General features: G+C 45.7%; 2 protein-coding genes across 5 annotated transcripts; one reads left to right on the top strand and one right to left on the bottom strand.

The window, feature by feature from the left end:
* Positions 1-118: 118 nt before the first annotated feature.
* On the top strand, positions 119-11,525 carry LOC117898548 (kinesin-like protein Klp98A). Of its 4 annotated transcripts, none has more exons than XM_034808027.1 (12): positions 121-895; positions 3,738-3,961; positions 6,139-6,452; positions 6,521-6,690; positions 6,769-7,198; positions 7,251-7,982; positions 8,043-8,216; positions 8,383-8,505; positions 8,630-8,743; positions 8,800-9,853; positions 9,927-10,102; positions 10,166-11,524. In XM_034808027.1, the coding sequence occupies exons 1-12, from the start codon at positions 849-851 to the stop codon at positions 10,406-10,408; spliced, it is 3,801 nt and encodes a 1,266-aa protein (XP_034663918.1). In that variant the 5' UTR covers positions 121-848; the 3' UTR covers positions 10,409-11,524. The 4 variants fall into 4 exon arrangements, with proteins under 4 accessions (XP_034663920.1, XP_034663919.1, XP_034663918.1 ...); XM_034808026.1 differs by having other exon boundaries at positions 122-895; positions 9,924-10,102; XM_034808029.1 differs by lacking the exon at positions 8,383-8,505 and having other exon boundaries at positions 119-895; positions 10,166-11,525.
* An 85-nt stretch (positions 11,526-11,610) lies between these two features.
* LOC117899258 (putative gustatory receptor 98b) lies at positions 11,611-13,629 on the bottom strand. Its single transcript, XM_034809145.1, has 5 exons — positions 13,593-13,629; positions 12,148-13,035; positions 12,013-12,089; positions 11,786-11,953; positions 11,611-11,727 (listed from the first exon to the last, which is right to left on the bottom strand). Exons 1-5 carry the CDS (start codon positions 13,627-13,629, stop codon positions 11,611-11,613), a joined length of 1,287 nt encoding a protein of 428 aa, XP_034665036.1.
* Between the last annotated feature and the right edge of the window lie 3,774 nt (positions 13,630-17,403).

Genomic DNA, 17,403 nt, shown 5'->3' with positions numbered 1-17,403 from the left:
GCTGGGAAACCATCAGTGGTGAAAAACCACGATAGTTTTCGCTAATTTTTTAACCCTCGATAGTATCGATGGCACTGTCGATTTTTCTCCCAGCCCTAGTGTTAAGAAATAACAATAAACAACAGAATACAATAAATTTTCAACTCAATAACATCGGTTGTACGCGCATTTAACATTTAAAGATTGTGGAAAAAGTATATGCGAATGTGTAAATAGTGGTTCGTTCTTTTTTGCGCTGCAATGGACGCGTGTGCTTTATATGATGTGTGCTAAGGCATTTAAAACGCAATTTGCATATGCTGGTGTGTGTGTGCCCATCCAAAATGTAACACCAATACAAGCAGATTTTAAACGAAATTAACCAAATAATGATGACTGCTGCTTAAGGTGCCAGTGCAAGTGAATTGAAATTAAATTGCGCACAATCTTCATTATTAGTACGAGTATTATGTGCAGTTGTCTGTGCAGGCGCGCAAAGTTCGGCCAAGTCGTGGACAGCGGAGCACTGCTGCTGTTGCTCGATATAAGGCATAACGGTGGTGCGGCGGTGCACAAGAAAACGAAAAGAAAAACAAACTAAAACAAGGCCAAGAAGTGTACGAGCGGAAAAGAAAACACAAATATACACAGTGTTGACAATTATCGAAGTGCTTCTCATAGCCCCCCCGCCAGCACATTCTCCCCTCTCGAATCAAATTACGTGGCTCGTGGCAGTGAACAAACCTGCTGCTGCAACCGTCTGAATCTGAATCTGGGTCTACTGTACCGTGAGCCACCCCCAGTTGACGGCGCATAACTTCAGATCCAATAGGAAAAGGACTACAAGAATCCCAGGAACAACCACCGAAATGTCATCGCTCAAGGTTGCTGTGCGGGTTCGCCCCTTTAACACGCGGTAAGCGTTGGGATTTATGGATTAAGAATGGGAATGGAAGTGGAAATATTTAGAGTAGAGTGTTTGTCCAGACCAGCGATAAAGTGGATGTTTATAAACGCCCCTTAATGCGGGGGCGAGCTGTTGCATTTCCTTAGATTAAATTTGGATTTACATATTGCTATAGAACGGAAAACGAGTGGAACACCCCTCCATGGAAGCGCCTTTCAGATCTGCAAGGCCAGCGACTGCTTCGTCGGGATTGCCTTAGTAGAACTTGGAAGGTCTTGATTTTATTTATTTTTTGGTTAGCCAACCAACCAACTAACTGGCGTGTCTGGCTGGGGCCGGGGCTTGCCCAATGTGGCTGTCTATCTGTCTATCTACTGGAAGCCACATTATAGTACCTCTTTTTTTTATTTGTTCGAGCCGCCAGCGAGCTTTAACATTTGAACATTTACCTTTATTTGTTGTTGTATTTTCTTGTGTGTCTTGTCTTTATCTTGTCCATCAGCGGTCATTGCTTTTGGCACAGTTACTTGCGCACAAAGCGAAAGAAAGAAAGAAAAGAAAGACAGGCAAAGGCGGAGAGGCAGCGGCAAAAAGAGAACTGCTGCCAAACAAAGAAAGATGGAACCTGGGTAATGATGTCATTCATCTCCTCGCACATTCGATAAAATAAAATATAAGCTGCATAATTTTTTATAGGTTTCCTCTACGTGTTGTGTGTTAATTGTGCCTGAAACAAAAACTGTAATTATTAAAGCAACAAAAACTGGAGCTACAACTCCCTGCGGGGGCTCGCTATGAAGTTGTGACATCATCACCATCATTATCGCAGTAGACTTATGCAAAGCACTTCAGCATGCTTGGTTTTGGCCACAAAAAATCCGTTCATTGGGTACATCTGTTTTTGTTAGCCTCCAAATAGACAGAGTTTTAGCACACATATTTTCCTTGGCTCTCCACTCCATCATCATCATCGTAGTCATGCAAGAGTGCTGCCCGAATGTACGAAAAACAAAAGGAAAAACCTACAATAATTATCCACAAGTATGAGTATGTTTATTGCACCCAAAAAGGTGGAAAAAAAAACGATTCAATTTGATTCGTAAAAACACTCACACATCAACGAATGTTTGAGCGAATATTTAGCACGAATCCGAAACCAAAACAAGTTCCCACATCTCTCTCATAATGGATTGTACGAGTCTTTGCTGCCGCTGCTGCTGCCACATGACTCACGGCTCAGGCAAACAAATTTTTGTTCGTTTTTAGTGGCTGGCTGCATGAATGTTTAATTTGAGACATGAATCAACGCAGACTCTCGGAATTGTCAGGGCAACCACAGCAAAAAGAGAATGAACGAATGAATGCTGCTCATCCCCAAATCCCGCTCAAGCAGCAGCACTCATTCATGTAATCTGTGGCTCTGGTTGTGGATGTAGTTCTGGCTGTGAATGTCTGCTCTCAACAACAGGCCAAAGATTAACGAATTAAAACCACTCAAACTCAAAACGCACTGAGAACCCAGAGGAGCTCTGTAGCCAGAGCAGGGCAGTGCAGAGAACTGCCAAGTGGAGCAGCGTATAATCATGCCACGCTATGGGGAGAAGAGAGGAATGACCTAAAACTATCGCTTGAAATGGGACAAGACATTGCAGTAACTTCTGCGGAGAAATGGGTGCAAACCGATACCCAAATACCCTTGCTAAGAGTAGAGAATGGAAAGTAGCTTTTGTTGTGTTTTGTTTTGAATTGAATTGGCGGAGCAGGCAGGCAGCAGTACCACGCCCTCCGCTTAGGAGGAAATACTTGGATCATTAATTTTAAATGCCAGTTATTTTGGTTTTCTCTGCAATTAGTAATTAAAGAGCTCTCACGTCTCTCGAGAGATGCTTGCCTAAGATAAATGATCTTGGGAGTAAAGAGATTATTTGTTTGCAAACATAAATGAATAAAAATAAAATAAATTTGAAATCTTGCACCAGTAGATACTCTTCTTTTTCCCATAGTTTTTCCCTCTTTTATCTGATAGATATGACCCCTATAGATAGAGTTCCAAACAGCATTCAGAGACATCTCCCTGGCTATCATTCCACTGAATTTTCTTGTGTGGCATTTGTGGATGATGATGGGCTCTTCTGTTTATTTTCTTTAATGCACGAGTATATGTATACTGTACATGTGTGTGTGTGTGTGGGTGTGTGTGTGTGTGTGGGTGCCCCTATGAACTCAAGTCAACCGGTTCCCCAATTCCCCGTTTTCCCGGTTCCCCTCTCTCTACCCATCTTTAAACGAACAAATGTTCTATGCCTTGTTTTTGCGTCTCTTTCATTTGCGTCGCTTTTCCTTTTGATGTTGCAATCAAGTTTTCCAGCATTTTATTATGCCCTGCAAACCGGATTTTCATTTATAATTTGTAGTTGTAGTTGTAGCTGTCGCCTGATCACAGAGAGCCGTATTTGGAGCTGTGTTTTTGCTGCTGCTGCTGCTGCCTGTGGAATATGTCAATTGGATTGCATGGCATGGCACCAGCTGGGAAAAAGGGGCTGCGCGGGGTGTGGTGGGTTGTCGTAATTTTTTCCCATTTGGTCGGGGCATGCAAAAATCGTTATTAGGAATATTTATGAGCTAAAGCTGGAATAAAAATAGCATTATTTCGACACGAAAACTCGTTAACTGAGAGGAGATGGGAGCTGGGAACAGGGAGCCGGCCTGACAGTTATATAAATCCTAACAATGGGCCATAGGGTTTATCGACGTCAGCCAATCTCCCAAGCCAAGGCCGACAATTATTTTCGACAGCTAATAAATGAAAATGTAATTTGCTCATCAACAATCTTTTTTCTCGTATTTACAGTGAGAATGACATGGACGCGCAGCTCATCATAGAGATGGAGGGCAAGAAGACGCGACTGAGTAAGCCACGATTGCAGTCGATACGCGATGCCGGCAGGGACAATCATCATGACTTCACCTTCGACTACTCGTATTGGTCATTCGATGCCGAGGATCCGCACTTTGCCACCCAGGAGCAGGTGTACAGCGATCTGGGCAACGATGTCGTCGATTGTGCCTACGAAGGTAAGATTCAGAGCTCAATTTTTTGGGGTCACGGCGCACCCGATCCACACCGCGATGGCTATTACCCAACACCCATTCGGGTGACTGTCGGTCGTGACGCATTAACCTCTTTCCCCCCACCCAACTAATTGCCCATCTTTTTTCACGGGCTCTGTGCCACATGACAGCTAGATTTTCCCATTAGCCACACACAGAGACACCCACAACGGCCGCCAGGCATACAACATCCCACCGGTTCGAGAGTTTTCTCTTTTTCGTTTTTCCATTTCTGCTGTTTGCCTGCACTTCCATTTGTTTTGTTTACATTTTCGATATTACGGGGGGGCTTTTCCACCAAAAATCTTTCCTGATTGTAAACAACATTTGCGTCTAAAAATAGAAGCTTCACTGTACACCCAAACCCAAAACTTCGACTCGAATGAACCGACTTGATATAATCATGCAAATTTCCGGCTGTCTGGAGGAGCCATCATCAGTGGTCCTCTCCGGTGGCCTTGGTGGCACTGATGTCACTGGGGGGTTAGATTTGATCGATTGCTTGCCACCGCCAAAGGGGCCTCTGTGTGGCTGGCTGTCACGTGCCTTGCGAAGATTTTCCCTGCAATTAATGCGTAGATTTTTTTTTACGCGCTTTCACTTGAGCTTGAGCGTCAGTGGGCGATGGAAAGATGGGGAAAAGCAAGCAGAAACTAATTTATTATTTCATTGCAAAATCACAGAAAAGTTAGGCAGACTTTTGATACCCTTGAAACGGTTGTCAGAGTATGAGCAAGCTGTAATAAATTCAGAATAAATTCAGCTGTAAAAATACGTTTTATACGAAGCGATCGTGATGCACATAAGGAAATGGCTTCAAACACCTTACATCTAAATGATTAGACCCCCGACTTCAAGGGTATCGAAACTAAGCAACAAATAAAACTTAAAACAAAACAAACCAACAGCAACAAAAACTTTCGCCCACAACAGCGAAAATGGCAAGCGAAATGGAACAGCTGTCGGCTGCCTGGCGTCTACTCTGCTGTTTGGCACGCTTTCAATATTGAATTACAACAAGCAGAGGCCGCCAGATTGGCCAACTGGGAAGTGGATGAGGCATGAGGCTTGGGAATGACAAACATTTGAATGAATTATGCAGTTAGGAAAACAAGCCAAGAAAAACGAGCCATAAACAAAAAAAAAACAACTGCAAGTGCCGTCCCACTGGCTCCGATGACTCGTCTCTAAGTGGATTCACTGCATGAGTCTTTGCCATGTGGAACGAGGGGGGATTGGGACTGGCCTAAACGCTGGACAGATGGCCAATTGTTGTTGCGCCACTTGTGCGGTCTCCGATGACAAGATGGAAAAGAAAAGTTAAGGCAAATCTAATCTTACCCACACCTGCTGGAGGCTAGTCACAACGATCTGTTGAAGTGTTTAAACCGCCCACTGGGCGTGACATCTGTCTGTCTATGCCGCGACTCATGCCACTCGCTATTCCACTCTCCATTTTACTTGACGGACATTTGATGCTGTTGCAGCAAGAAATGAGAGGGGGAGCCGCTTAGGCGCCACAGATTTTGTCACGACTTTTTGAATGCAACATCTTTGATGGTTTAGTAACATTTGCAGCCATGATTCATGAGTATTATGACATCTACCACCTACCTAATTATGATGCTGCTTAAAGTACTTTCATGCACACAAATTGCCAAGTTTATTGCTTCATTAGGTGGATAATTATACTTGAGGCGCCTCCTAGAATAGTGTTTGTCTGTCTGACGACACCGAATGTTATATCTTAAATACTCGCGTCATAAAAATGACACTAAATTGTTATGGGATCAATGTCAATGCAGATAATTCACACTTGACAGCCAGGCAAAGCGCTACACAAATAGGGAAATTCGCTTATCTGCCATTTCCACCTTGTTCAAGTTCATTCCTGCTATTACTAGTTGCAGCTGAGATGCAAATATCGATCTATCTGGAAGATTTATACTCTAGAGCAGCTACAGAGCTCTCTCCCACATGACTCGAGGCGCACAAGTGAACGCTGCAAAAGAGAATGCCTGCGAAATGCTTGCAACAGAGCTTGACATGCGCTGACAGACTTAATTCCCATTCCCCTTTCCATTGACACGCTCGAATGCATGGGGCAACCTTTTAACATTTGCTGCTTTACCTCTTTGCAGGCTACAATGCATGTGTGTTCGCCTACGGACAGACGGGCTCTGGCAAAACCTTCACGATGATGGGCACACCAAACAATCCGGGCTTGATACCGCGCATCTGCGAGGAGTTGTTCAATCGAATGCGCGTGGGCCAGGAATCGGGAACGGGCTACCGCACACATGCCAGCTACCTGGAGATCTACAATGAACGGGTGAAGGATCTGCTGGCAGCACAGAGCACTGGCCACGGGCTGAGAGTGCGCGAGCATCGGAGCTTGGGTCCCTACGTGGAGAATCTGTCGCAGCATGCAGTGTCCGATTTCGATGAGATTCAGGTGAGTGGAATGCCTGAATGAATCTTTTAATTATACTAATTATTTACCATTGTGTTATCCCTTTGCAGGAGTGCATCGCTCGAGGGAATGCGCAACGCACCACGGCCAGCACAAACATGAACGATACGAGCAGTCGCAGTCACGCAATCTTCACGATCACATTTGTGCAGGCGGTCTTCATGAATGACATGCCAAGCGAGACAGTCTCGAAGATCCATTTGGTCGATTTGGCGGGCAGGTGCGTAACCGGAGCATGAAGCTCAAGCTAGAAAGCGCAAATTGGACTTCCACTAACATGTCTTTTCTCTGCCTTTAGTGAGCGTGCGAATGCAACGGGTGCAACGGGTCAGCGTCTGAAGGAGGGTGCGCACATCAACAAGTCCCTGGTGACGCTGGGCAGCGTCATATCCGCTTTGGCGGAGCAAACGAGTGCCGCACACAACAATTCCACGCTGGCCACAACCCCGAATAGTGCCAGCAAGCGTGTGCTGTACATACCCTATCGCGACTCCATACTCACGTGGCTGCTGAAGGACAGTTTGGGTGGCAACAGCAAGACAATCATGATTGCTGCACTCTCGCCAGCGGACTGCAACTACAGCGAAACGCTGAGCACACTGCGCTATGCCAATCGAGCGAAGAATATCATCAATAAGCCCACAGTCAATGAGGATACCAATGTGAAGCTGATACGAGAGCTCAGGGAGGAGATCAACAAGCTGAAATCCATGCTAACGGGTGACATTGTAAGTCGGAGAATGAATTTTCCTACTGGTTCTAATTCCTCTTTTATTGCAGCAATCATTGCAGCCATCGCTGAAGGTTTTGGCTGATCTGCAGAAGAAGGAGGCACAGGAGAAAGTGCTCACCGAAGAGTGGACGGAGAAATGGAAGGTGGCACAGTCAATTCTGCAGGAGCAAAAGAGTCTCGGGCTGCGTAAATCCGGCGTGGGAGTGGTCCTCGACTCAGAGATGCCGCATTTGATTGGCATCCACAATGATATGACCACCGGCGTGACCCTTTACAGTCTCAAAGAGGGAGAGACACGCATTGGCACAGAGGATGCGGAGCTGGCGCAGGACATTGAGCTGGCTGGCGATGGTATACGCGCACAGCACTGCAGCATTGTGCTGAAGGGTGGCGTGGTTACGCTGCATCCCTGGCCGCTGGCCCAGTGCTGGGTGAATGCCCATTTGATTGACGAACCCAAACAGATCTCGCAGGGCGACATCATACTGCTGGGACGCACGAATATCTTTCGGTTCAACAATCCCGCGGAGGCGGCCAAGCTGCGCAAGGACTTGAGTCGTTCACAGCTGGATATGTCGCGCCTGTCGCTGATTACCTCGTCGAAGGAGAATCTGCTGACGTGCAGCATTTACTCGGACGAGGATGGTGCTTCGCCCTATAAGCGCCCCGAACGGCAGTATTATCCACAGCGTCCCATGTCGCGGGACGATCCAGAGTTGCAGGATGAGAATCGCAAGATACTGGACACCATTGAGAATGCTCTGAAGCAGTTGAATGTGGTAAGTGGGGAGGGAGAATGTGGTGTAACAAAGAGACTTATCACTGTTCTATCTTCATAGGAACGCGTACAGATGCACGACCAATACAAGACGAAGGTGAGGAAGCTGACGGAGGAGCTCATACGCCTGGAAGAGGAGGAAATGGATGGTTTGCAGATACTAAACTGCCGAGAGCAGGAGCTGGTAGCCCGCAAGGATATGCTGCTGTGGGAGAAGACCAACGAGAAGGTTCAGGTGCGTCTCACGGCTGCTCGCTACTGTTTGCATGGATTGAGACTCCTTTGTGTGCTTGTTATGTGCCTGTCTCTCTACTCTTTTTTCTCTCTCTCTCTATTTATAATTTCCTATGTTCTGGCTTGTGTTTCTTATGATTTTTACGTACGTTCCATTTTCGTTTTAGATCGACATTGTGTGTAGACAAATTTCAGCGTTTCAGACGCAGCTCGACTCTAAGAAACGCGATTTCTCAGAGTATGTAGCTAAAGAATTGCAGGAACTGCAAGATTGTGGCAAACTGGATGAGGTTTGTTCTTTTTTTTTGTTTTAGAATTCGTTTGCCTAGCACTCACAGTAGTTTAGTCGTAAAAAAAGTAGAATTAAGATAGTCAAAAATGTTAATTTAAATGTTTTTATTGCACCTTTCATAGATGGGCATGAAGATCGAGGAAGGCACTCCTCTTAATGATGAGCTGCTGTTGCAGGTCTCTGACTCATTGGATCTGTTTGCCGCTCAATTCATCAAGGACACTGTACGGAGAAATGTAAGTTGCCAAAATCCATTTATTATCATTTATAATAATTTGTAACGCCTCCACAGAACGAGGAAATCCGCAAGTTGGATGAGGAAATAGCCGAAAAGGAGCGCATACTCAATGCCAGCACCAGCAAAATAGCCAAAGTGGATGAATCCATGTTGGAAATTCAAGCTCAATTGGAAAGATTGCGTGTGGAACGCGCCGAGAGCGAGGCAGAGGCGCAGGCGATGCGTGAGAGGAAGCAAACGATGAAGCTGCAACTCGGCAACAAGTCCATGTCCATGTCCACCTCCACCAGCACAAATGAAGCAGACGATGTGTCCAAGTCGGACACTTATGAAACCTGTGATACCTTCCATACCGCCCAATCCAATTTCTCGCTTGTCTCATCGCCAACCATCACGGAGGGCCAACAGACGCCGCTGAGCAACTGTTCCTGCGAGGCAGAGGATGAGGCGGAGGACACACGCAAGGATGATGACATTTCAGGCAGCAGCGAAGATGCCTCTCGCACCTGCACTGCCGGCCCAAGCAGCGGCAGTGGAAGTGGTAGTGGCAGTGTTAGCACCGGAATTGGTGCACCCACAGCAACGCCCAGCTCGCAGGCTATCATGAGCGACAGTGGCGTGTGCTTGGACAGTCGAACTCAGGCGCTGCTCCAGAATGGACACCTCAACAATTACAAACAAAGCGTGCGCACCAGTGATGAGGATACGGGCTCCTGTTCCTCGTGTGAACTGGGCCGACATTCGGATATTTCGCGTCCCTACTGTCCGCTGCACTCGTTGCGCCGCAAGATTGCCGCCCAGAAGGCATTGATCATGAAGAACCTCGAGTCGGACCTGAACAAGACGCAGTTGGATGAGCAAATTGCCGATCTGCAGGATCTGCAGCGACGCTACATTCAAATGGAGCAGGAAATGCTCCAAACTGTGCAGGATCTGGAGGCGCACGCTCAGTGCTGTGCCGATGAGCGATCTGGCATGGAACGCCAGTACGAGCTGGCCAGTTCCATTATGCGATCCAGCGTGATGAGTCCCACCAGCATGGAGGAGTCAACATCGCAAATTTATCCACCCAGCATGACAAGATCCTGCCCATCCATGCGGGAGTTTCGTAAGTAGCTAAAGTCTGACTCTCCTCTGACGTTTGGTCTTTATTTTGCTCTTCCTTTTCTTCCATTCAGCAGCTGAGGGTGATCATTTCATTACGATACCCTCCTTTGTGATGCGTGGAGCTGGCAAGCAGACGCACTACGAGTACGAGGTACGCATCGCCCTGCCCGATGGCAAACTCAACATTCTTCGTCGCTACAGTCGCTTCCGTGAACTGCATTTATGCATGAAGCACTGCTATGGAGCCAAGGTAACGTATCATAAAATAAACACTCAAACAATTTACTTATTTTATTCCCTATTTCCACTGCAGATCTCTGCATTACCATTTCCACGCCGTGAGCTGTTTGCGTCGAACAGCGAGCCAGTGGCCAAGCATCGTCGACGCCTGTTGGAGCTCTATTTACGTAGGCTGTTTGTGGTTTGCTCAAAGATACCACAATGCCCGATATATGAGGGACCAGGGGGGCCGGGCCTCACGCGTGCCTCCCTCGTACAGCTGTCGTCTTTTTTCAAGAAGGGCCTGTTCGAGAACGGGAAGCATGGGACGGGATAATAGTTAACCTACTGCTGAATTATCTCCTGCCTACAGTGTGTCTTTTTATTTATTTGTACTATCTGTTAAGCTATATGAACGACAACATGGACCTGTTTTGAGTAGCTAGCTAGCCCCCAAGTGTGTACTAAATAGAGTAATTCTCGAGAGAGCGATTAGTGTGTAAGCCCTTAGCTATGTAAGACCACCAGTGTCCTTCCTCACACATACACATGTTTTTTTATATACACACACATATACCAATCGTTATTATGAACTGTAACTGTAATGGAGCTTTATATTAATCAAACACAAACACAAACAATTGAAACTCGAAATGTAACTGCCAGTGGCAATGTGTTGCAATCACTGAGATAATTACTAGAACTAAGTGCAAAATATGTCTGTTAAAATAATCGCGTTGAGAATTGTTTAGATTGGTTTGTTGGCAAAAGGACTATGTATGGTATGAGATGTTTATGGTTATGGCATTGTATTTTGAGTGGCCCAAGCACCCTTTTCTGCTGGGGCAATTTTAATTAGTTAATTATATTCCTCAATGATAGTTAAATATACAAAATACTTCCGAAAGTTATTCCAGTTATTTAGTCTGTGATTATATCAATTGAAAGTTATTATCAACACTGAAGCTGAATCTGAATTTGAATCTGTGTCGCATCCAAGCGAACATTTCACAACTACACACAAATCCAACAACAACTGACAAAACTCTATACAATCTATTAGTACTAAGACTTAATTGTACAAAACGGAGAGCACTGTAGACGGGTCTAGGTGGGCAGATATTTGGCAGTAGGTTTACAGGATTATAGCATGTAAGAGCATTTACTCCTAAGTTGATGATTGTCGCAATTATATAAGCTAAGTAAACTAAACTAATTATGAGTACAACTTCTCGATGAATGATGAAACAAAACATGAAATGTTCAATGTAAAGAAACGCGTTTAGATATACATACCTACTGTACTTTATATACACACAATTTATGATATTATGATGATTGCAATAAGTGAAACAATAATGGCATACGTAATCCCCCCCTCTCGGTCAGGCCAATCAATAACGATTTACCGATTATGACAGTGGGGTGATGTGTGCTGGCCCCCCAAATATACGTAAATTATACAACAAAAGGCTAAAAACTGTTCATGTTACAATGTATCGTACATTTACTTGACATGTAGTCTACATGGTCGAAGCTTTAAGCGTAATTGGTAGAGCTTTTGTTATTCGGAATGAAGAGAACGCTTTGCTCCGCAACGGCCTGAAATTTGAATTGTACGAGAATAATTGTATAGCCCAGAATGGTGACAATTAGCTGTAAGAAAATTGATTAGAAATGTGCTCCAAATAGCATTTAATTTCAGGTGTAATACCCCTCCAAAGTTCTTCAGGTTGATGTCAAAGAAACCGCCACAAGTGAAGAGCAATCGGAGGTGTTGCAGCTGCAAGCAGTATTCCCGCAAGCCCATGGATAGTATGGGGTAGTTGCTGGCCACAGGCAGGCAACGAATGTGATGAAGAGTGCGTGGAAAGCTATTGTACTGCAAAGGGAAAATATATTTAATGATGTTAGGGTCAGATTAAGGTGGGAAATACTCACAGCATTGATGCAACGCTGGCTGAGGGAGCAGGCCATGAGAGGATTGATTAGCAGCAGCATGCAGTTGCCGATTCTGACTATAGAAAGGAGAGGTATGTGCATACAGCTAAAGACAGAGCTTAGACAGAGTGTTACCATAGCGACAACAATCATCCGGATTGAATTGGTTGATGTAAGCCCAGTTAAGTACGTGCAGAATGGTGAGACCGTTGAAGAGGAACAGAAACATCATGGGCAGCGTAAAGTATATCTCCAGTTCACCCACCAGTCGCCAGACACGGCCGAGTAGCTGCTGATTGCGTCGCAAAGCCACGCACAGAGCCTGCAGCATGTCGCGCTGATTGCAGTCGACCAGCTCCACCTGCAGCTGCCGCAGCGTGTGTCGCAGGCGGAGTACCAGCTCATAAACCATCACCACAAACACGCAATACTCCAAGCACTTGAGCTGCAACATTATTAGAATGAGCTCAGAGAGAATTTTGTTGGGAAAGGTCACCCAGGGCCCCATGGCCTGGATCGTGAATCGAGGCATCAAGGCGACCAGCACGACGAGCCACAGGCCGCAGCTGATGGCCAAACGGTAACGAAAACTGTTCGCCCCCGGCTGTCCGCCAAAGCACTGCGAGGCTTCATTTATTTCCATTTCCAGATCTGCAATATCCTCATAGATGTGGCCCAATCGTCGGAAGTTCAGCAGCATGTTCAGGTGGTTGGCAATTCCCATGGTGGCGAGCACAAACTTTTGCACTCTGCCCATGGCCTTGGTGAAATCTTCCAGGTGGAACTCTCTGATTTCCTCGTTCAAGGCCACCACATTCACATAGGACATGAGTATGACAATGCCAAGAATTAAGAGTGAATAGAGCGCATAACCCACTATCAAGTACCGCCTCATACATCGCCTGTATCCCGTTCGGTCAAAGAAGTTGGGCGGCGGCGTCAGCGCGAACACGGAAAATATTTGCAAATAAGGCCGAGCGGCGGACAACAGACAGCGACGACCCTCCATGGCTAAGAACTGAACTAAAACTAAAGTTGATTGGCCAATCAGGTAATGTGTGGAACATTTCTTTAATTAGTCAGATAATACTGCTGAAGATCGAGTGCTGGTTTGTGGCTACAGAAGATCTTTATCATCGCAGCAGTGTCTGTTCCATTTCCACATCATAACGCTGGTAATTTCCATTTTCTTTTCAATGCAAATGTGGGTTAAATTGCTCAGCATTGTGTGTGTGTAGGAGTCCCCCTCCTTAGCTATACTTTTGCATTTGCAATTGCATCTGCATTTCAATCTTCAGTCTGCAGTCCCGAGTCCCAGCTCCACCTCTTGCTTGAGCTTCAGCTCCATCTGTCGCTTTCAATTGCTCCACTTTCTTGCTTCATTTTCCATTTTGTGCACATAATTGCACTTCTTGTGAGCTAAAATGGGCAAACATTGCCCTCATGCACCATCCCACCCACACATGGCCCCATTGCTGGGACAAGGCAAATCAAATGAAAACACCCTCAGACCCCATGGCAGGCAGCGGCTAATCCCAGCGCTCGATGGGTCCTCGTTGGGGGTTTGGTATTTCACTTACCATGCGAGGATGCAACGGCGCGGCGGCGGCAAGACATTGACTGGATTAAGTGTCCTTTTTAATTTTTAACTACTTCACTTCACTCTGCACACAGTCAATGTGAGCCGTACTCGTATTCGCTTCGTCCATCTATGGTTTGGGTTGGTGCTGGGGTTGGGGCTGGGGCTGCCCGGTTTTTTGTTTTACTTTGGCTGTGCATGTGGCTCTTTTCGAGTCCTTTTCTTTTAAGCTTGATTAAGCACTTTGTGTAACTCTATGACAGGGACATGCATTTGCATGCTGGACGGCCAGGGCGCCGTGCCAATGGCATTTTTAATTTTCTCCAGCTGCATATTCTGATCCAGCACGAAAGTGCAGAGAGTGGAGAGTGGAGAGCGGGTTGGGGTCGTGGTGTGTCTCATTTCACACACACAAAGACCCTCTGCCTGAAGGACAGTGGAAATAGCTATGCATTAGCATCTGCAGGGTCCAGAATCCACAGAGTCCACACTCCGTAGTGCTCTTTCAATGTGCATGATTCTCATTTATTATGCACTGCAGGCATGTAACAATGACTTTGGATTATTGTTTCCTACCAGCCGCAACAAACAATTCAGCACACAATAAAATTAAATAAAATTAAATAATTTTTAACAAGCCACAGGAAAACGGAAGTCCTTGTCCATGCCACACGCACACACAGCCCGGACCATAATAGGCAATCTCTGCCCGTGGCACACACAGATATTGTAGTCAATATGTGAATAAATATGCGAGTGCGAGTGCACTGCCTTTGAATATATAGTTTTTACCATTGACTTTTATCATTCTTGCTTTAAATGTTGTTGTATATTGTTTAAATTGCATTAAGTCAAATAAAAAAAAGCAATGTACATATATGTGCGCATATCGATATATTTTATTCGCAAAGGTAAATAAATTCAATATAAAGTCAGTGTGTAAGGGCCGCCGTGTCTGTCTGTCTGTGTGTGTTTCTGCGTGCAATAAACAAATACAATTTTATTATTTATGTATTCATGGCCATTAAACGGATATCCGGAAGGCCATTGCGCATTAAATTGCAATGCAAACCCATCCATCGCTGCTCAGACTCCAATCCAGAATATTCCCGACCAGGCGGCACCCTTCCAAGGCAATCATTGTCATCTCTTCAGGCATCCACAAAAGCGGATCCCATGGCTGTTGCCATGGACACCACGTGTAATGCACATATGCCAGCCAGGGATTCAGCTCAGGTTTAAAGCCTGGAAAACAACAATCAACGAATCGAATGCACTTTTAGTTGAGAACTTAAAGTATTTGCACCCAGTAGGATTTTCTGGGGAATACTTATAAAGCTCTCTGTCTGCCTGGTTTGGTGTTGCTAATTAATATACGTATCAATAATCATCTACAAATACAGCTAGCTGAACTCCCGCAAAATAGAAACCCATCTGTGATAAGCTGCCTCCGAGCAATAAACATTTTGTTATCCGTAGGGGAAACACTTGGCCCAAATTCGTTGAAGTTTCAGGAAATATCAATTGACATGGATAAGCAGCACGGTGGAATGGCATCAGCAGAGGTAGCAGCAGAAACATCCTTGTCTGATAGTATTTTCCGAGTGATTCTCAACTCGGATCTTGGCTTGCGGTTGCTGGTTTCACTTGGTTTGACTTGGCGCTGGTGAAGGTTTGAGGTCTCAGCTCTCAGGTCTCAGGTCTTAGTGCCTGCCATCGCTATCAATATGTAATCAATGCTTTCAAATAACTTTGCCATTCGCAACAAGGCTTTGTTCTGTACAAATCAGAAGATGGAGCATCGAAGGAGCGCGCGCACTTGGAAGCCCGAGTTGGGTGTGAAGCGGTGGGGTAATGGCATCGCCAATGCCAGATACCAATGGGAAACAATGCAATACTGGAGTCGAGCGGGGGTGAGTGGAGTTAGGATAGGTGCAGGAATCGAGCGTGTGTAGCGGCGTGTGCGGCATGCTCGAGGCGCACAAAAGGGATTTCAATAATACGCGCACAATCTGTGCTGAAAGCTTAAACAATAAAAGTGAAAATTCCACCCAAAGCCTGTAGATACAGGGATAAGAATATTATCAGCGTAGGAGTCTATCCATCTGGCTGCTGCCTGCAGGAACTCCACCCGTGAGTGGGTTCCATGTCACGAGACCATCTCTGTATCTTCAGAGTTACGCTGCGGCTGAAAGGAGCAGGACAATGCGACATGTGTATCTTCTTCCCTGTTACGAAACGCAGACAATGCAGATTAGCCGGGACACAGATTGAGACTGGGACTGGGACTGGGACCGGGGACCCACTTGAGACCTCTGGGGCGGACCCGATCCACACAGTGCCCGTACCCAGTCTAGGGCTGAGACAAAAGCACTTGGCTCTGATTTTAATGAATAACAACATGAAGAACAAGTGTGGTTCCGGCCAAGTTAGATGCCAGTGAAGACAGAAAGGCAAGCAAGGCATCCACATCAATTACATTGCGGTTGGCTGCCATTGTCAGGGACACTCGACTGCCAGTAGCACACGTTCGCATATGAATATGAAGCACACACACACACACATACAACACACACGGATACACACACAGGGAGCACTCACTAGTGTGGTATCCATGCATATATCGATGAAAATCAATTTCACTGTCATTTTGGAAATTTCTCAATTGGTTGAGGCTGACAACTGAAAGTTCTGTGTTTGTGGCACTGAATTGTCAATATCAGCTCAAGTTGATTTTGTGCCATTATCCCAGGCAAGCAAGCAACCGGTCTACCTTTCTGACCTCTTCGCCTGCGGCTTATTGGGCAAATTAGTTTTGCCCGACTGCAAATTGTATGCCAGCAGCCAGCAGCAGCATGCAGTTGGTGCTCCTTCTACTGGCAGGGCCTAAACGTATAGCGTATCGTATATTATGGCTTCATGCTTTTGACATTTTTAAACCCACCCAGTAAGCAGTGCTCCTACCCGTTCTCTGCTGACTATAATCAGGCCAAACCTCCCCCCGTCTCACATCCTGTTGATTTATGTTTATGGGCTTGGCAAATATTTGCGCCACTTGAAAAGCATTATGATGATTATTAGCATTGTTTGCCATCGTAGTAAAACTGTCATACGTGTCTGGCTGGGTGTTGCCCAACATTTGCTTGCAATTCAACAATAAAAAAAAAAGAGAGCAGTCAGCAGCCAGCAGCCAGCACTGGGGCCAGCTCCTCCAACTGTAGCTCCAACTGTGTAGCTGTTGCCATAGATGTAGCTGTAACGGACCAACGTGAAACGTGACCGACGTGATGTTTATGCGAAAACATTTTTGCCATCATCCGAAATAAGTACGAGAGTCGCCCCAGCAGTGAAAGCCAGCAGCATTAGCATCTGACAAATAAGAGTACATAGAATGAATGTAAAGATGTATGTATGATATGTGCATATGTACATCAAGAGTTCTTGCTTTTGGCAAGACACAAAATTAAATAGTCGCAAAACTTAAGCAAACCAGTTCAATGCGGGACTGCTTAAACAACATTCTGTCATTGCCAGCTGCAGAAGAGATCTGAAAACATTCCCCATTGGGACTCAAACATATAAATATTCTCTGCCACTATACATACATACATTTATCATATACATAGATACTCGTATATCTGAAGAAAGAGTGCCCCAACAACTGCGTGACAATGTCGGCCCACGAGGAGTGGCCTGAAAACTTTTTTAACCTCTACGAACTCAACCTAAAAGGCGGAGGCAGAGGCAACATCAGCCGCCGCATGGAGCAAAACTTGTCGCGCATATGGCGGCTCCAACAGCAATCGCACCCT

This window comes from Drosophila subobscura, chromosome O (assembly GCF_008121235.1).
Source record: "Drosophila subobscura isolate 14011-0131.10 chromosome O, UCBerk_Dsub_1.0, whole genome shotgun sequence".
In the NCBI taxonomy this organism is placed as follows: domain Eukaryota; kingdom Metazoa; phylum Arthropoda; class Insecta; order Diptera; family Drosophilidae; genus Drosophila; species Drosophila subobscura.
The sequence above is the reverse complement of the archived record's forward strand: the minus strand, read 5'-3'. Positions and strand labels throughout refer to the sequence as shown.